Genomic DNA, 20645 nt, shown 5'->3' on the forward strand with positions numbered 1-20645 from the left:
TCTTGTAAGGAGCATTAAGCCTCCATTAATGATTGATTAATGATGATTACGATTGATTAACTAGAATTAAGAGAACCGTTTGTTTTGAGCACTATTGTCGTTAATTGTGCCTGCTGCACCTCTTTTCCCGCACCTCTCATAGCCAGGGGCCCGATGCCTTCCCGGCTCACCATTCGCACAATTATCCCCCGACAGCGTGCTCCCTCTCATTCTCTTTCCCAGTCTCCTACTCTCTCTCCACCTACCACCCATCTTCTCTTTATCTCTCTCTCCCTCCCAATCGCCCCCCCTCTCTCTTCCCCTCCCGCTCTCTCTTTCTCTCCCCATCTCTCCCTCTTTTACAAAAAAAGGGAGGCACGAGAGATACTGCTAGTGCGTTTTTTAAAAAAAATATCTCTCTCCAACCCACTCTCTCTCTCTCTCTCTCTCTCTCTACCCTTGCCACCCTTCCCTATCGTCCTAGTGTGTGTGTGTGTGTGTGTGTGTGTGTGTGTGTGAGAGAGAGAGAGAGAGAGAGAGAGAGAGAGAGTCTACCCTTGTCACCCTTCCCTCTCGTCCTAGTGTGTGTGTGTGTGTGTGTGTGTGTGTGTGTGTGTGTGTGTGTGTGAGAGAGAGAGAGAGAGAGAGAGAGAGAGAGAGAGAGAGGCGGGGGGTGGATCTGACTCTGGGATGAGAGGGAAGGGAAGGGCGGGGTGGGGTGGGGTGGGTTGGGGTGGAGAGAGAGAGAGAGAGAGAGAGAGAGAGAGAGAGAGAGAGAGAGAGAGAGAGAGAGAGAGAGATTCTACCCTTGCCACCTTCCCTCTCGTCTTAGCGCATGTGTGTGTGTGTGTGAGTGTGTGTGTGTGTGTGTGTGTGTGTGTGTGTGTGTGTGAGAGAGAGAGAGAGAGAGAGAGAGAGAGAGAGAGAGAGAGAGAGAGAGAGAGAGAGAGAGAGAGAGAGAGGGGGGGGGGGTGGATCTCACTCTGGGATGGGAGGGGAGGGAAGGGTGGGGTGGGGTGGGGTGGTGAGAGAGAGAGAGAGAGAGAGAGAGAGAGAGAGAGAGAGATGTGGGGGAGAGAGGGGTGGAGGGGGGTGGATCTCACTCTAGGAAGGGAGGGAAGGAAAGGGAGGGAGGGAGAGAGAGAGAGAGAGAGAGAGAGAGAGAGAGAGAGGGGGGGGGGGGGGGGGGGTAGGGGGAGACAACGAGAGAGAGGGGGGGTGGTGGGTGAGAGAGAGAGACACACGCATAGAGGGAATATAGCACAAGAGAGGGGTGGAGAGAGAGAGAGAGAGAGAGAGAGAGATTTTATTATCGTCCTCGGAGGTCAAATATGACCTATGGGACCAAAGCTAAATGTGATGTATTATGTGTGTGGCAGATGAGTGACTCTTGATGCTCCAAAATTGCGGTGATGAGAGTCGCAATGGCGAGCCCACACATTAGGAAAGAAATGGACTCATTTTCGGGCCTTTTAGCTCTAGTGAGAGAATGCTCCTTAGCCAATAGAAAGAAGGCTAACGTTACGTTGAAAAAACCTTTTTTCTCATTTTGAAAATGTCCATGAAAACCATTTTGGTGAAATTGTCACTACAGAAAAGTAAGGCGCTTGATAATGACATCTTGCACAAGCGTTGAACACCTTTTTATGACCGGCTGTTGCTATCCAATAAAGTGAAGTACTTGTACTTATGCATCTCGCACAAGTATCAATCACCTTTTTATGAAGTACTTGCAATTTCAATTTGAACAGATTGTACTTGATAGTGATTGATAAGTACTATTTAAGACTATGAAGGAGTCAGAACCAAGCGAATAGAGGCCCTTGAGGGGTCTTTGAGACCTCTATTCGCTTGTTTCTGACCTCATGAGACCCTAGGATTAAGATATAACATTTTTTAAGCCCACGGATGCATCCTGAACGTCCAAAAACCTTCAGATAGCTCTTTAGAACGCTGAAATATGACGTCTCTAGCTCAAGATATAGCATTTTTAAGCCTAGGGACTCAAGCTATCCTAAGGTTTTTGGACGTTCAGGATGCATCCATGGGCTTAAAAAATGCTATATCTTAACAACTCCTATGCGTTTTCTCTCATCGCACATCACATCACTCATTAAGATTCACAGACATGGATTTTTGTGTACACTTAAGTTGGACGCTCGAAAAGCATTTTGTATGAGCATGCATTTAAAGATTGAGAAAACTTTTACATATGTACTATGAGAAATAGAATTCAGAAAAAAAACTTTTGCATTTTTCATAATTACCTCTCTATGCTGAGTTGGCATTTCTTACAGGGCCCAAAATTGAGTCCAAGTTTCTTGGCTGGGAGAGGAAAGTGTGTAGGTCTAAGTTATGGCTGAAAATGTGAGAGAAGCAAGTTCGGATGTGACCAAAAGCTGAGCACTCTAGTAGTGTGTGATACTCAGACTCTTGAACTTGCAGTGAGCATAATGTGCATAGTCGATTTGACTCTTCTCCATTGCCCCAACACCCTATCTCGCATCGAAGGAAATGGGAGCTAAGCCGAATGGATGCGATAGTATGCATCGCCGACAAGGGGATAGGCTCAAGCATGTAAGTGTGAGTACGGTTTCCTCTTTCAGTGAAGAACATGGTTTTGTAGTTGGGGGCAATATGGGTGGTGTAATGTATGAAGCGTGACCCACCGGATTTCTCCCAAGCCGTAGTACATTGGCATTGTAGAAAAGCTTCATTCACTTGGGAGTCAATTGAAGCATCATGTAGCAAGTGTAATGCATCCCATCTCCCAAAGCACTTCTTTATGTCTTGCATCCATCCCGTGCTCAAGATCTTACTTTTATGCGTCTTTTGAACTTTTTTGCTTGCTTCCCATGCAATTGCAGGAGGTCGATGTGAGGGGTTTTGACGCATCTTTATCATGTACTCCACAACCCTTTCCATGCCCATAACCTCAATTGGAAGACATCCCGACTCAAGAAGTAGGAGCATATATGGTGTTTGTGTCTTCACTTGGAGAAAGTTTGTAAGAAAATGCTTTTGGACATTCTCAAACTCTTTCCAAGTAGACTTTGAGATCCTCCCGCCCCACACTTCAACTCCATAAAGAAGAACCAGTGTCACCAATGCATCAAAAAGATACTTCTTGAGAACCCAACACTTGATGTTTCCCGCATTACACATGTTCTCAAGTGCATAAAATTCTCTCTTTCCCGCTTCCAAACGACGCATAGCACATTCATGCCACTTGTGATTGGATGGAACCTCAAGGCCAAGGTACTTAAAGCTCTCAACAACTTCAAGTGTCTCATTGTTGTACACAATACATGGCTTCTCCTTATGGTTGGTTTTCACAAGCATAATCTTTGTCTTGGATTCATTCACAATCATCCCACTATGCAATCAAAAGTTCTCAAGGACAACCATAAGCTTTTTGCATCTTCTAAAGTGTGCGGTAAAAGCACTACATCATCCGCATACAACAAAAGCATAATTATCGCATCGCAAATAGTGACCTCTTCAATGCCTTCTTCTAGCATAAAGTCAAGTATCATTTGTTCCAATTGATCGATGCATAGACCAAAGAGAGTTGGTGACAATGGATATCCTTGTTTAACTCCAATAGTGCTTACAAAAATTTCTGAAATTTATCTTCCCATGCGCAATTGACACATCACCTTCTCATAGATTCGAGAAACTGCAAGCATAAACTCACTTGGCACTTGGAGTTCTTTCATCCTTCTCCACAAATTGTTACGTGGAATCATATCAAAGGCTTTCTTAAAGTCCACAAAACAACAATACAATCGCTTTCCTTTCAACCAACTTTCCTCCATGAGAACACGAAGAGTGACAAGATGATTAATGGTGCAATGGCATCGACAAAAACCCGCTTGTCCCTTTACACGCTTGTCATTATCTTCAGCCCAAGCACTCAATTTCATCTCCGCACCCAAGTAACTCTACCATAAGAGACCCAATCATTATAGTCCGGTAGTTGTTTACATTCTTTACATCCCCTCCTTTGTGCAAAGGCTTAACCCAATTAGTACTCCAATCATAAGGCATACCATGTGGAAGTGCAAGGTTTAACATATCACACATCCACTCATGGGTAAAATCTCTTGTCCATTTGATCATCTTCGGCTTGATACCTTGAAGATATCCCGCTTTACGAGTTACCAACTTTTCAAGCCCACCACATACATCGTCAATAGTAAAAAAGGAGGGCATACATGGGAGTGAACCATAAAATGACATTTTTTCAGCATTTGCTTGCTCATATAATTGCCTACAATGTGTGTACATATCCACAAGACTCAAGTTACCAAAATTCTCAACTCGCTTGCCCCTCAAGTTTCTCCAAAATCTTCCACATGCATGTGCCTTTTCTTGGACTTTAAAAAGTGGTTGCTTTACTTTCCATCTTCTTCTCTTCTTTTGAATCAATGCCTTGTATGTATGCAAATGACTTTGATAGTTGTCTTTGTCCATAGTTTCATCAAGCTTTATCAAGGACTTTGGAGCATCTTGACATTCTTTATCAAACCACCTTTTGCGTGATCTATCTTTGTTGATACCATGGAGATGCTTTATAGCAAAGCATTCTTCAGCACAAGAACAAATAACTTTCTTGAAAGCTTCTCATTTAGTTTCCAATGGTGCATCATATTGAAGCTTCTTCATCCATAATTTTTGCTCAACCATTTCAATGTACATCTATGCCCGTTTGAACTCCATACATAGTGATAAATTCTCTTTTCTTTGGCTAAAATTGTCATACTTAGTTGCTTCTCCACATGAAAGGTCAATACATAAGGTGCGATGGTCGGATTCCAGGGTCCATTGGCCAAACATAAAACTCTTTATGTGATACATGATAGCTTCGGAGAGTAGTATATAGTCAATCACACTATCCCCATTATGTCTCCTACATGTAAATCCATTGGTTCCACTCCACAAAGATACACCATTGGCAATGAGCATACCCGTGCTATTACACATGTGTAAAAGTAACTTTCCATAGTGATCTTGATCTTTCTCTTCCATTGAAGAACGATCATACAAGTGAACTTCCTCCAACTCTCTCAAATGTATGGCATATCAAATTATTGAGTATCATGTTGCAATGTTTTTGTGCGAGCATTCATAGCTTCAAATACAATAACATCACCTTAACCTTTGAAATAAGCAGTGTACTCTTCTAAATAAAAAAATGGCTGATCTTTATCCATGCAAGCATAAAAGGGAGAATCATGATGAGAAAAGTAGCAACCGACTACAAAATGGGTGCTCTTTTTGGTGTCATAATTTTTAGCCATACATAATGTTTGTACTTGTCATCTTTCACAATTGATACAAAATCTTCCAATCCTTTCTTAAACATACATGCTACCCCTCTTTGTCCTCTTTGTTGCTTAAGGTTCTTCGATCACATCAATGAATGTACATTGTAATTCTCCAAGCCGTTAATCCATTGTGTATCATGCTCCCAAGTTTCAACAAGAAGTACAACATCGGCTTTTCTTGTTAGTTCATCAATGCCAATCCTGGCATTCCATGGGTATCCATTACTATTTCAAAAGCGAGAGAGGGGTTATAGAGTGACTAAGAAAAGAGAGAGAAAGAAGGTAGTAGGAGATAGGCGGACTAGGGAAGTGATTGTGGTTTCTAGAAAAGGAGCTGGAGGAAGGGAAGGTGGTTAGAGGAGTAGATGGGGAGAAGAGGTGGAGGAGAGGAAGGATGTTGGAGGAGGAGGCTGAGGAGGAGGAAGAAGGGAAGAGGAGGAATCACATGGGCGGCAAGAGGAGGAAGGGGAGGTAGGGAGGGCGGCACTCAAAGAAAAAAAGCTCGCTCCGTTGAGCTCACTCGAAGATCTAACTCGAAATATGGTGTTGATCATTTTATGTCAATTAAGGTGTAGATCTTAATGCTGAAAGGGGGATTCAGGAGCAAGCTTTGTTGTTCCTATAGAGTCTTGGTCTGCGCCTTGGTGGCTTTGTTGTCAACACAAAAGAGGTCCACTATGTGCATGTGCCGCCCCTCTAGATAGTTATGGGTCATCATCTAGTCTATACTATCTATAATGAACGGAGGGATTCCGGCCCCCCCTCCCTGTCATGCATAAGAATGCCCTTCATCGGGTGGGTGTGGCCTGCACTTTGGGCACACAATGATGAGAGAGAGAGAGAGAGAGAGAGGCAGCCTGCGCGAAATCTGAGAGAAAGGTTCGCCCGCCATCCACACTAGTTTATCCATAGTATCTCTTAGAGTTATAGTCATGACTCCCGTTGCAACCCACGAGTTGGAATACCCCCACACAAGAGGGGGTTATCCGTTCTGACTGCACACTCGAAAAATTACCCCCATTCCATTTTTACTGTCATAATCACACGTTAAAGAAAGAAGCATTAGATAAACTAGTATGTGACCCGCGCGTTGCTGCGGTCATAAAATTTTAAAAGAAGAGCCGCAAAACGATGGGTTCTCCAAGGGCTTTGTGGTTCTAAACGCAAAGGCAAGGCCCCATGGACTAGGTATCCCTAACATGGTGGATTAGCAACAACTATAGAAAGCCGACTTTAGGATGTAGTCACACGAGGCTCAATTATAAGTAAGTTGAGCAGATAACTGAGCCTCTTGAGGGAAGCAACTCAGTTATACGAGCACCTTGTTTGGCATGGGTGGTCACCACATCTGTGATAAAGTGGCCCTGTTTTGGTATCCAAGTAAGCTTTTGATAGTGTGTATCATGTCATTGCCAAGGGGCTAATGCATGTTATCTCCCTATGCTCTCACTTTACACCATTGCAATAAGTTCAATGCAATGGGTAATGCAAAAAAAGAAAAAACATGTATTCGTATTTTTATGAGAACCACTATGAAACTTGTCAACTATGCTATTTAATAGTAAAGAAAAAGATGTGCAAGATAAAATGGTATTTTTAGAGGGTTTCATGCTCTTATTATATTGTCAATATCTATGAATAGCATATTGTTTTATATAATTCATATCTCAATGGTAGAGTTTAGCGTTCTACTCTTTTTAAGGCATGCAATAAGTCACAACCTATGATCCTTCGTGAAACATCCAGATCCCAGATTCCCACCAGCTTATCGGATTCACTGATGTTATTGCGATGTCAAGAATATTCTAACCTTCCTCACACTATGTACATCTTAATCTCAATATAGTAGCTTGGGTAAGCAACAAACACAAACTTTAACAGCTTTCCACCATTTCTCCTTTGTGGATTTATCTTTGCCACCATCCATTTGATGGATTCTACTCAATCTATATGGCTATATAGACATGCACATCCACACTTTGCTACAATTTAGTCCATTTTGATTATAAATTAAACTACTGTAAACCTACTTTGTCCTATGTTTTCCCTCTTATGTCTGCATCAAAATGCATTTGCCTCACTTTTGGCTTGAATATAACACCATGCCTCGCATGGACCCCTTACATATTGTCATAACCAATAGCAACATCCTTCTTATTCTTTCACATATTGACACAGTTCCATACGTGATATCTTTTTTGTTATCTCTCTACCTTACCTAATCCCGTATCCCTTTTGCTCAGTTCCCTTTTATACATACAAGAGCTTACTATTATCTTTGAGTTATCTTCCCCTTTCTTGAGATAGTACCTACATGTAGGGGGCCAAGCTTGGTTTTTCACTTACATATTGAGCTCATAGTCCTTAGTTGTAAAAAATTCCAAGTTCTTCAAAAGACACCTCAGATCCCAACAGAGTCTAAACTCGCTCTTCATTACATGAGCTTTTTCTTTTAGGGCTTTCTATACCAACAGGGCGTGATCTTTCTATCGTGGTAACACATTGACACTTGCTTATCTTGCTTCCACTTCTAAGAAGGTGTCTATTTGCTTGGAAAAGTAACATAATTGGTTTCATTTATCTTTGCAAACTAAATAGTTTCCACAATATTTATATATTTCAAAACCTTGAGCTTACACATTCGAATGGAAGATATGTTGTGAGTGTGTAGGAAGAACCTCCTTGGCTCCTAACGTCCCTCATGTAGCTGAGCAAGGCACAATAAGAGAAGCCACCGATGACACCACTTGTGTGGTAGGGAGATGAGAAATGAAAGGCCTAAAAGCATAATCGCAAAGCCAATCTCATCACATGCAGAGGAGCACTAAAAGGGAACTCCCACAACTGCCATTGTTAAGTATGGAGCCTGATTTACCCTTGTAATTTTTTGTGGTAAAAACGCACATTTGTAAGGCCCCCATTATGAGGAGAAGCCAACGTGCGTGAAGGAAAATCACTCGCCAGAAACCAAAATTTTCACAGCCAAAATTCAGGGGAAACTTTAGGGGCCGGAAGGGGCCGAAACCCCCGAGACTTTTTTTTCCCTCGTCGGAATATCCCTTTTCGCTGGAATATTATGGCCGGACGACGGCCGAAAAGTGGTCGGAACACGACCGGTCGGTTGGCCGGTGGCCGGTATTGAATGGCCGGTGGTCGGTGGCCGAATTCAAAAGCGGATTTGTCTACACAAGGACGGCCACACATGGGCGGATTGGAGGGTCCGATTTGGACTTATTCACACAAGGGCGGCTACACATGGCTGCCTCTCATAAGAGAGGGCAGCCCTTTTGGCCTATAAAAGGAGGCCATTTCTACACACATTTCATAGTGTGAAGTTGATGCAACAAGGTGGGTGTGAGGTGGTGAGAGTGAAGCAAAGCGGGAGCTCTATTAAGGGTATAATCCCTTTGTAAATTACTTCTTGTTTTGAAGTACTAAAGCCATTGAGTGGATGCTTTCCCGTGGACGTAGCCCACATTGGGTGAACCACGTATATCGTGTGTACTCTCTCTCTCTCTACTCTATAATCTCGTGTATGTAAACCTGCCTCTCTCCATTAAGTAATCTACTCAATTATCTATTTAGCTACGTCGTATTTCCTAACAACTGGTATCAGAGCAAGGTTTTCTCGTAGCTAAGTTATCTCAAGGAAAGGATTCCTGGAGTTATGGCGGAGGAAGGGAAGCTCGAGATTGAAAAGTTCAATGGCAAAAACTACCAACATTTGAAGATGCAGATTGAAGACTATCTCTACCAGAAGGACCTCTATCTGCCACTAGGCGGTCTTGCAAAGAATCCCGCAACGATGGCAGATGAAGCATGGATTTTCCTTGATCGAAAGGCACTAGGAACAATCTGGTTAAGCTTGGCGTCAACGATGGCCTTCAATGTTTCGGAGATGAAGACCACGGAGGACTTGATGAAGTCACTTGACGACTTCTACGAGAAACCATCGGCATCCAATAAGGTATTTCTTATGAAGCGCTTGTTCAATCTAAAGATGGCAGAGAATGGTTCAGTTTGCAGAACACCTAAATGAATTTAACACAAACATAAGTCAACTTCGATCGGTGAAAATCAATTTCGATGACGAAGTGCGAGCTCTCCTTATACTATCATCTCTACCGGATAGTTGGGACAGCCTTGTGATGGCTGTAAGTAATTCTATTTTTGGCACAAATACTCTTAAGTTTGATGATGTTGTGGGTGTTCTCCTAAGCGAGGAAATACGAAGGAGAAGCATAGGATAATCATCAAGTGCTGCATTGTCAGTGGAAACAAAAGGAAGGCCTAAGGAGAGGTTCAAAAACCAAAAGGGTCGTGATCGCTCAAGACGGAGCAAGTCACGTACAAAGTCACTTCTTGAATGTTGGAATTGTGGCAAGAAGGGCCACGTCAAGAAGGATTGTTGGTCCAAGAAGAAGAAGGAGACTGACTCTCAAGACAACAAGCCAACATCGGAGGCCAATGTGGCAGGTAAAGTAGAGCAAGATTCTCTAATTCTCTCATTAGACAATGTATCTAATTCATGGATAGTAGATTCCGAGGCTTCATTCCATGCGACACCACACAAGCAACATTTCCAAGATTACACCAAAGGTAATTTTGGGTATGTATACTTGGGAGATGATGAAGCTTGTGAGATTGTCGGCAAAGGTACAGTTTCTGTCAGAACTGCTAACGGAAATGAATGGAAGCTTAAAGATGTTAGGCATGTTCCTTCTCTTCCCAAAAATTTGATCTCTACAAGACAATTGGACGATGAAGGTCACAAAATTGCATTCGGAAACAAACGGTGGAAGATCTCAAAAGGATCTTTGGTGGTTGCCAAGGGAGAAAAGGTCGGTACACTTTACTTGTGTACTGTTAGCACACAACCTTCAGCTTGTGCAGCAACTACAGAAGTTGATAGTACGGTGTGGCACTATTGGCTTGGGCATATGAGTGTCAAAGGAATGCAAATCCTTCAAACAAAGAAGCTTCTACCACGTTTGAAAGAAGTGGACTTAGAGTTCTGTGAAGATTATGTTTATGGTAAACAAAAGAGGGTAAAATTTCAAAAATCAGGACATGAAAGAAAAAATAAAAAACTTGAGTTGGTTCATTCTGATGTTTGGGGTCCTGCAAGTACACCATCACTTGGTGGCTCATTGTACTATGTAACATTCATAGACGATGCGACTAGAAAAACATGGATTTATGTCATGAAGAATAAATCCGATGTATTTTCCATATTTCAAAGGTGGAAAGCCTTTGTGGAGAATGAAACAGGTACCAATGTGAAATGCCTCAGATCCGACAATGGAGGTGAATATTGCAGCCAAGCTTTTGAAAGCTTTTGTGCTAGCAATGGCATTCGGAGGCAAAGGACAACCCCAATGACACCTCAACAAAATGGTTTTTTGGAAAGGATGAATACGGCAATCATGGAGCGAGCACAAAGTATGCGGCTACATGCAGGCCTACCACTTGCGCTTTGGGCGGAAGCTGTAAGTACGTCTGTGTACTTAATCAATCGGTCACCCTCAACGTCATTGGATGGGGGAGTTCCAGAAGAGGCATGGATAGGTAAACCGGTGAATTATGCATTTCTCAAAGTGTTTGGGTGTGAGGCTTTCATGCACATAGATAGAAGCCTAAGATCAAAGCTAGATGCAAAGTCCAAAAAGTGTTTTTTCATTGGCTATGGAGAAGGTGACTTTGGGTATCGCCTATGGAATCCTAAAGATGGTAAAATCTTAAGGAGTAGGGATGTAATTTTTAACGAACAAGATATGTACAAAGATTACTTGGAAAGAAAACAAACAAAAGAAACAGTTGATGAGTACATGGAGCTTGAGGACGGTGAAGACTCAAGGACTGCAAACGGTGACAATGTGCAACAACGTCAACCAAATGAGGAGCCTCAACCTATTCCCCGAAGATCTACAAGAGCAAGTAGACCTCCAGAAAGGTTTGTGCCTTCCTTCAACCATCTCTTGATCTCAGATTTTGGAGAGCCAGAATCATACGAAGAATCTATGCAACATGAATCCAAAGAAGAATGGACGAAGAGCATGCAACTGGAGATAGACTCACTACATCGTAACCAAACATGGGAGTTGGTTGAGTTGCTTAAAGGTAAGCGGACACTTCAAAACAAATGGGTGTACAATGTGAAGGAAGAAGAAGGTGGGAAGAAAAGGTACAAGTCTAGGCTTGTGGTAAAAGGTTTTTCTCAAAAGAAAGGTATTGACTTCAATGAAATATTTTTTCCTGTTGTAAAAATGAACTCAATTACGCTTGTCTTAAGCCTTGTGGCTGCTCATGATTTAAATCTCGAGCAAATGGATGTAAATACGGCATTCCCTCATGGTGACTTAGAGGAGGAAATCTACATGCTTCAACCAAAGGGGTATGAAGTAAAAGGTAAGGAGAAAATGATTTGCAGATTAAAGAAGAGCTTGTACGGTTTAAAACAAGCATAAAGACAATGGTACTTGAAGTTTGATCGATGGATGTTGGATCATGGATTCACAAGATGCAACTCGGATCACTGCGTCTACACGAGGGAGATGGGAAATTTATCATCCTAATGTTGTATGTTGATTGCAAGTGCTAACATGCAGGACATCAAAGACCTAAAAGAGGAGATGTCTAAATCTTTTTCAACAAAAGATTTAGGTGCTGCAAAGAGGATACTTGGTATGAAAATATCAAGGGACAGGACGAAGAAGACAATAAAGCTATCTCAAGAAGATTACATCAAGAAGGTACTAGAAAGGTTTGCAATGCAAAATGCAAAACCAATTTCTACACCTTTGGCTGGTCACTTTAAACACAAAGGATATGTGTCCAAAGACACAAGAGGAGATAGTCTATATGTCTAAAGTTCCATATACTGCAGCGGTAGGTTCTCTAATGTATGTATGGTCTGGACAAGGCCAGGCATTGTACATGCAGTGGGAGTAGTGAGTAGGTTCATAAACAACCCAGGTAAAGAGCATTGGCAAGCTGTGAAGTGGATACTTAGGTATCTAAAAGGGACAACAACAAATGCTTTGTATTTTGGAGGAACTAATATTTTTCTAGAAGGGTATGTTGATGCAGTTATAGTAGGTGACAAAGATACTCGAAGGAGCACTACTGGCTATGTGTTCACAGTTGGAGGCACAGCACTAAGCTGAGCTTCAAAGCTGCAGAAAGTGGTTTCACTTTCTACCACGGAAGCAGAGTATTTAGCAATGACGGAAGCAAGCAAAGAAATTCTGTGGCTTCACATATTCTTAGAAGAGCTTGGATTCAAACAAGACAATTGTGTCTTGTATAGTGGTAGCCAAAGCGCTATCCATCTTGCAAGAACTCAGCCTTTCATTCAAGGACAAAGCACATTGAGGTGAGATATCACTTCATACGCACTCTTTTGGAAGAGGGACAGCTAAAGCTAGGAAAGGTGCATACAAGTGAAAATCCTGCAGACATGTTTACAAAGGTGGTCAACAAGGAGAAGTTGAGCTTTTGCTCATCTTCAATCGGCATTCAAGGATAAGAAGCCAAGATGGAAAGCAGTCACAGGTTTGGTTTGGAGATCAGTCTCCAAGTGGGAGATTGTTAAGTATGGAGCCTGATTTACCCTTGTAATTTTCTGTGGTAAAAACGCATATTTATAAAGCCCTCATTATGAGGAGAAGCCAACGTGCGTGAAGAAAAATCACTCGTCAGAAACCAAAATTTTCACAGTCAAAGTTCAAGGGAAACTTTAGGGACCGAAACCCCCAAGACTTTTTTTTCCTCACCGGAATATTCTTTTTCGCCAGAATATTATGGTCGGACGGTGGCCGAAAAGTGGTCGAAACACGACCGGTCGGTTTGCCGGTGGCTGGTAGTCAATGGCGGGTGACCAATGGTCGAAAGTCAATGGCCGATGACCGGTGACCGAAGTCAATGACCGGTGGCCAAATTCAAAAGCAGATTTGTCTACACAAGGGCGGGCACACATGGACGGATTGGAGGGTCCGATTTGGACTTATTCACACAAGGGCGGCTACACATGGCTGCCTCTCATAAGAGAGGGCAACCCTATTGACCTATAAAAGGAAGCCATTTCCACACACATTTCATAGTGTGAAGTTGATGCAACAAGGTGGGTGTGAGGTGGTGAGAGTGAAGCAAAGTGGGAGCTCTATTAAAGGTATAATCCCTTTGTAAATTACTTCTTGTTTTGAAGTACTAAAACCATTGAGTGGCTGCTTTCCCGTGGACGTAGCCCACATTGGGTGAACCACGTATATCGTGTGTACTCTCTCTTTCTCTCTCTCTACTCTATAATATCGTGTATGTAAACCTGTCTCTCTCCATTAAGTAATCTACTCAATTATCTATTTAGCTACGTCTTATTTCCTAACAGCCATGGGGGTTGGATGCGAGTGCTGTGTGTGTGTGTGTGTGTGTGTGTGTGTGTCCACCGATTTGAGATCATGAGCCCTAGACTTGTGGCGTTGTGGTTCTAACTACTCTCGCAAGCCAATATACCAACCTCATGCTTCCTAACCAGTAGTGGCATGGGAATAGTGGAGATATCCGTCTCGATTGTCAATGCCTATGAGGTTCTACATTTCTAAAAAAGTGGTGCTTCTCTTACGCACGTGCAAGAGAGAGAGAGAGAGAGAGAGAGAGAGAGAGAGAGAGAGAGATAATTTTTTTTTTTTGCGTGGAAAGCTTTAGTTCTCGAAGATTTCTCAAGCTCAATAAAGAAGTAGTATAGATATCAAAGTATTAAATTGGAGGGTTGGAGCTTGTTTATGGTCTTCAAAAGGAATAGTAGAGTAACCCTTTAAGTGACATATGGATGCATCTAGGACTCATCTCTCTCTCTCTCTCTCTCTCTCTCTCTCTCTCTCTCTTTGTGCACTCTCATGCTACCCCACATAAGGTGTAGGTAGTGTCAATCGACTCCGAGATCATTAGACTCTGATCTTTTGTGCAAAGCTACAACATGCAATATGCACATTCTCGGACTATAAAGAAAATTATACATGAAAGTGTCACGTGCGAGAGTTTAGCTCAACATTATACAATACGTGAAATATTTGAAAGTTTTACATTTTAGTCCTTGAAAGTTTTAAGCTCGATTATATATAGTACTAGTACGGTCGGCCACCTTCGGCGGCCTCTCTCTCTTCCCCTCTCTCCTTCTTTATCTCGTGCAAAGGGGCTTTTTTAGTTTTGGACTTTAGTCTTCAAGTCGCAGATTGCGACACGTGTAAAGGGCTCCCCCTTCCGCCATATTAAGTTAGTAGATAGCTATAGAAGGAGTGAAAGAAAATGGTTCTCAAAAGACGTGCAAAGGAAGATGTGACTAGTAAAAAAAACTTTTTCATACAAGAAAGATGCAACACTATTTGAAACTCAGATACAATCTTTTTTTTTATCTTTCAACATGAAAAGAAATCTAATTGAAGAATCCCCAAGCACATAATCGCTTGTTACCCCCTCTTGTGAGGTTAACTACACCTCTTTGGGCTTCAGTTGCTCTATCCCCCACCCTAATAACAAATCAGCTTTTACCTTGCTTATGAATGTGAAAAGAGGGACTAAAAAATCTTTAATTAACAAATTACCCCCCTCTGTGTGGGGGGCCTCTTGGACCTTGGAGTCTCCACATCTCCTTCATGGTCAATCACGTTAGTCAAAGCATTTTTAAAGAAAATAAGAAAAGGGGTTTTTCCAAAGGCTTAACGAATAAAACCATACAAAATACAACCGCATGGCGATTACATGTCACGGCCCACCGGCCATTGCAAGTTAACCTTTCCGAATGTCAATTTCGCTTCAAAATTTAAGTCTTGGGCTAGGGCTCTGGTAGGTAGGTAAGACATGTCAATACAAGTAGGTAAGACATGTCAATACAAGGAGAGTTGTTTAACAGACGACATCTGAGCTTCGCTAGAAATGGGCTTCAATTCAGCGTCGGCAATCCCACCGCTTGCACTTGATTCAACATCCCGTGTCATATAGTGCTGAGGCTAGCTACTCAAAAATTAGGAGAGCTGTTTAACTAACTTATCTATAATACACTAGAGGTGTGTAATACAAAGGCTAAGCAGAGGGTTGTACTTATCAGAGATACCTGATGCCTTTGGGGCAAATGTTGTCGTCCTCGCGGACAAATCCTTTGGGAACAGTCACCACATCATTGGTGTCACGGCACTTGCCTCTGATGAAGCGAAGCAGATCCATTTCAACTCCAAACCAGTACCTGTCTGTAGTGGGCTGAATAGAAAACACAGCATCATAGCACCTCTCATCCAAATGCCCCATCAAATACAGCAGATATGCTGCATACAAGCGCGCCCGATGCACCCTCGTCTCCTTCAGCAGATTCCTTAGCTTCCCCACCAGCTCCTTCTCCTGCTGCAGAATGGGCACCACTTGCCCTTTCTCATAGCTATAATGGTAGAATAGTGCAAGTGTCCTCACATATATCAGCGACCCTGAACTTTTCCCATCGACAAGTTCTGCTAGCCTGTCCTGCAATGGCGTCCCATCCCTTGTCTTCGTCTGCGCTAGAATGTGCGGATACCTCCTCGCCACTCCGCCGAAGCTATTGGTGGCTGCCCATCCCACTTGCCCTGCCCCTACCTTTTCTGCCATCTTGCTCAGCACCTTCTGTGCTAGCTTCACCTCCTCCAGCCCCACCTTCTTGCTTGGATCTGCCCAAAACCCCGCCATGTTCACCGCAGCCTGCAACATGAATAATAAGCACAAGATTGAGTCCAGCTCTCCATCTTGAAAGAAGATTGACATGTGTGACACTTTCCTTTACCTGCTGGACAAATGCATCACCCTCGTCCATGAAAATTGGCAGAAAGTCCTGTCCTAGCCTATGCCTGTAAAGATATTCTATAAGCTTCCTATGGTTCTTCACCACTGCCTCTGGCTGTACAATTCTAGCATACTCCCTTCCAAGCATCTTGTATGCAAATTGGAAGAATTCGAACTCGTCTGCTCGAATTACTCCGAAGCCTATTGCTCTCTGCAGGAGCTCGTCGTAGTACCTCAGAATGCTTTGATCGTTGCGGTCCCTGAGGAAGATGAAGGATGCAGAAGAGCATATGAGAGTGACGGAGGATACAGTTGCATTGGTGATGATGAAGATGTAGAAGATCAAGAGGGAAAGATGAAGATTACGCTCCTCGTATTGAATGTTCGGGAACCGTATGATGGGGCAAATAAAACTGGGCAATACTAAAATTGCTTGCAGGATGGAAGAGACGATCCGAGCAGCGAGCGCGCGTCGGTAATGGTCATCCCTGCCATGGATGATGTTTTCTGGATCCTGGCTTCGACGGGCAAGGCCGTGAGTGAGCAGGATTGTGAAGAAGGCAGCGGAGGCGAGGCGGATGGCTTCAAGGAGGAGTAAGGAGGTGACCATGGCATAATCAACAAAGCGGAGGTAGCTGACAAATGCGCCGAGGAGGACGACAGAAGCCCATGTGAGACTACAGAGAGAGAGGAATGTGGCGAGGTTGTAAAAAGAACCTACAATTCGCGCCGCCCACCTCGTCCTGCGCAGCTTACTCTCATATATGTCAACGGCTGAAGGTTTTTTCTTGGCCGTTTGAGGGTTTGAGGAGCCATGACTGCTGATAGCTGCTAGGCTATGGAGAGTTCGCAGCGATGAATAGACACTACTACCAACACTTTGCACATTAGAAAAGACGCGGCTGTAGAGACGGGCGGCATAAGAAGTGCGTGCACTTACAAGGAGGGTGGTTCCCTGAGAGCGGAGGCGGTGGCGGCGCCCCCACCGCCAACAGCTTCGATGGCAGAGGCACTGCCACCAGCAATTAGAGCCACATTCGAAGAAACTCCAGGGCGCATTAGATGCCACGGGCGGCTCCTCCGTGGTAGAGACGCCCATAGCTGCCGATCCTGCAGTAGAATTTGTCGCAGTGCCTGCTGTGGCGGTACTGGGCTGAGTGACAATACTGAGATCGTAGGGGGAGATGGAGTCAAGGAAGCCATCGGGCTCTTTCAGCCGCAGGGCGGCAGTGGCGGTGGCGATTCCAAAATCGAAGTCAGGGATGGAGGTAAGGAAGCCATGGGGCTCTGTGAGGAGGGGGTTATGCAGAGGGGATCGTGTCTTCTCCATATAATACGTCTGTGTCTCAGGGATCATCAAAGGAGAGGATGGGGATACATTGCACAGCTCTTAGAAATTAGAATGCGCTGAACACTGTGTAGACTGAGTGTTGATAAAATGTCGCCTGTTCGTTGGAGTCTCGACTCTCGATAGTCAAAAGGCTTGCTAAAATTGCACGTTCTATTAGGCCTAGGCTCTAGGCTCTAGCTCTTTGAAGTTTGGCCTTGGGTTGTCCTAGCCTACATATCGGCAAATCAAATTTTTTATTACTCCCTACCTCCTCACTATGGGCGGATCCCACGGGCTGGGGTAGAGCCCCAGCCTGCTTTCATCAGCAAACGAAGCCCAAGCTTCTCAACTCTGCCGAAATTGGCAGAGTTTGAGAATTCTTCTTCTACCCCTGCCGCTTTGAAGAACTACACAAAAGTATTGTTGGCTGCAGTTTTGCATGAAGACGAAATTGATCATCACTGGCTGGGGTTCCACCCCTATCGTGCGGATCCACCCTATCTCACACTAGCATGGGCAGGATGGATCAATGGTGATAGGGTGACTCGAATTTACAAATCCCCCCTTCATTTACTATATGACATACTCAAATCCCCTATATTTCAATGAATGCAAGTGGGCGGAGTGGTTAGTGCATATGGCTTTTGGTGGGGACGTTGTGGATTCAAGACATGGGACGTTTCCTTCCCCGAATTTATACCCGTGTCCGAATTTACTTTTCTCCTCGGACTTATCAAATGTCCCGAATTTACAAACATGCATCGAACGGCCCGAAACACTTTAGCCGTCGATCCCCTCGCGTCACGTTGTGGGCAGGGATTTAATATTTACGTAATTACGATAATTTTTTTGTGATCACAAGGTCTTATTGACACATTCACATGATTACACTAAAACGTGATCACAAAGAATCCGGTTTAGGGCAACCTGGAAACCCCTAAAATCCCGCCGGGCTTTTCCATTTTCCCTACGGGCTCGTCGGGCTTTTACGTTTTACTTGCGGGCCCATCGGGAATACCTAAAAGCCCGACGGGCCCACAAAATTATATATAAACGGGCCCGATCGAGTCCGCTAGGTGTTATTTCTTTGTCTCATCTTCTGAGAGAGAGAGAGAGAGAGAGAGAGAGAGAGAGAGAGAGAGAGCTCGTTGACTGCCTTTGCAGGTACATCGAGAGGGAGAGGAGAGAGGAGAGAGGGAGAGAGGGGGTCATGTGGGAGCGTGCTCTACGTCGCAGTGCGCAGTGGTAGCGGAGTACCTGACCACGCAATCCGAGTATGTGTTGTGTGTGTGTATGCATTGTGTGGTAGCGTGCCTTTTGTCGTATTGCACGGCAGTCCTAAGGTACCTTACCACACAATGGGAGTGTGTGCGTAAGCTGTTCTACGGAACAGTGCTTACCACGGGGGCATCACCTCGGTGACGCGAGAAAGATGGTGTCCTTGTGGTAAGTATTGGCTTATTGTCTGGGTACTACGTCGGTAACGCAGTGAATCTAGTATCCTTATGGCAAGTCAACTTCTCTTCCCCTTTCCCAAAAAACATATGGGCATCAATTGGTAACGTGGCTATATGATGTTCGTATGCAAACCTATATTTCTCCTTGGATTTAGGCGGCACTCGATCGATAACACGGCTAATAGAGTGTCGTTTATTAGAAGCATTTGTTTTTGCATAAATGTGGCGTTCAGGTTGCTAACCTGACCACGTCGTATAATTTGTATGTGCTTGTGCATTTAATTTTTTAATTATAAGTACATGAAATACTTGGTCGGTAACGCGACTGTGAAGAGTACTTCATATACAAATATTTGAATTGTTTCATTTTGTTATTTTTAAGTGCCCATAGTGTATTATATACTAGCTAATCATATTCAAAAGAATGTTGTATTCATCAATCATCGCTATTTTAAATGCTACATTTACATAAATTATATGCAAAAAAGTATTTGCACACAATTTGCATGTTAAATATTCATTTTTATCTTTTTAAAGGACCTCAAACATTATCGCTATTTTTAATGCTTCATTTACATAAATTATCTGTAAAAACGAATTTGCACACAATTTGCATGTTTTGTATCTTTTTAAAGTGCATAAATTATCATCGCTATTTTGAATGCTACATTTACATAAATTCTATGTAGAAAAGTGTGTGAATACAATTTGCATGTTAAATATTTATTCCTATCTTTTTAAGAGCAAGACATTCTTTGCAATTTTCTAGTACGATTTGTATACTTTGTTTGAACTAGTATGTGCGCACGAAGAAAAATATGTACACGTGGAGAAAAATATAAGTTAAAAATTCAATATATGCTGAAATGTGCCAGATTGTTAACACTAGAATGGTAACAAGACACTTTTGTGTCCTGTTAAGTGACCATTTTGCTTGAATTATTTGAAGAGTATGAAAATGAATTTCTAGGTGCTATATATCCACAAAGTTGCCTTATGAGCTGAAAAAAACTTAGCATTTTTTTTTTTAGTATCGATCTCACCATTAACCTTACTCTTGCACAACATTTTTGAACCTAAACTGTGTGAAAAAACGAGTCCTGTTTTTGGCTTTTTTTCAATTTTTGGCAACTATACCACTCTAAACTTCATGTTTCTGAGGTTTGGATGGCTAGAGGTTAGGCCTTCATAGTTCTCAACATGTTTTGATGCTTGTAGGGAGAGCTAAGTGTTAAAATTGAAAGTTATGACCAATTTACAAGAATTGCATAATCCTGTTTTTTGGTCAAAATTAGCACTTTTATGATTTTTTTGGTGGCTTTCTTGATATCCAAATTCAATTTTGATTGTGTAAGTGTAATGTATAACATAAATCTAATCTTCTGTGAGTTTTGGGAGACCTAATATGCTATATAGCATAGTATATGATGATGGTTGAGTTTTTTGATTGGTGAAGAATACGATACATTTTAGAGTAGCAAGTATAACTTTCTCAATATTGCTAGTTTCTTAGGCCAATTGTGTGTATTTTGTAGGTAGTGACCATATCTAATCATAGACTACAAACTTGGCTAGATATTGAGTAGTTTCTATGGGTTTCTAGAGGTCATAATGCTAAACCCAGTTTTTTCATGTTTGCTGTATTTAGCACTTTATCATTGCCCCCAAGGTTCCAATTGTAAGAGATCCATTATCCTTTTGGCATGCTCCATGGCTCCTTTTGAATCCACAGGCCCAAAGGGAACT

At 42.8% G+C, this 20645-nt stretch overlaps 1 protein-coding gene across 2 annotated transcripts; it reads right to left on the minus strand.

The window, feature by feature from the left end:
- Window positions 1–14997: 14997 nt before the first annotated feature.
- Window positions 14998–18193, minus strand: LOC147448773 (uncharacterized). Of its 2 annotated transcripts, XM_086521272.1 has the most exons (3): window positions 16114–18193; window positions 15418–16031; window positions 14998–15317 (listed from the first exon to the last, which is right to left on the minus strand). In XM_086521272.1, exons 1-3 carry the CDS (start codon window positions 17467–17469, stop codon window positions 15314–15316), a joined length of 1974 nt encoding a protein of 657 aa, XP_086377398.1. In that variant the 5' UTR covers window positions 17470–18193; the 3' UTR covers window positions 14998–15313. The 2 variants fall into 2 exon arrangements, with proteins under 2 accessions (XP_086377398.1, XP_086377397.1); XM_086521271.1 differs by having other exon boundaries at window positions 14998–16031; window positions 16114–18057.
- Window positions 18194–20645: the final 2452 nt, after the last annotated feature.

This window comes from Adiantum capillus-veneris, chromosome 10, assembly GCF_014529385.1.
Source record: "Adiantum capillus-veneris isolate H3 chromosome 10, ASM1452938v2, whole genome shotgun sequence".
NCBI lineage: Eukaryota > Viridiplantae > Streptophyta > Polypodiopsida > Polypodiales > Pteridaceae > Adiantum > Adiantum capillus-veneris.

Excerpts from the sequence above, each read along its gene's own strand:
- LOC147448773 (XM_086521271.1), bottom strand. The coding sequence starts at position 17,469 with ATGATCCCTGAGACACAGACGTATTATATGGAGAAGACACGATCCCCT. Across the intron at positions 16,032-16,113 it reads GTGATGCATTTGTCCAGCAG|GCTGCGGTGAACATGGCGGG; the intron begins GTAAAGGAAAGT and ends TTCATGTTGCAG.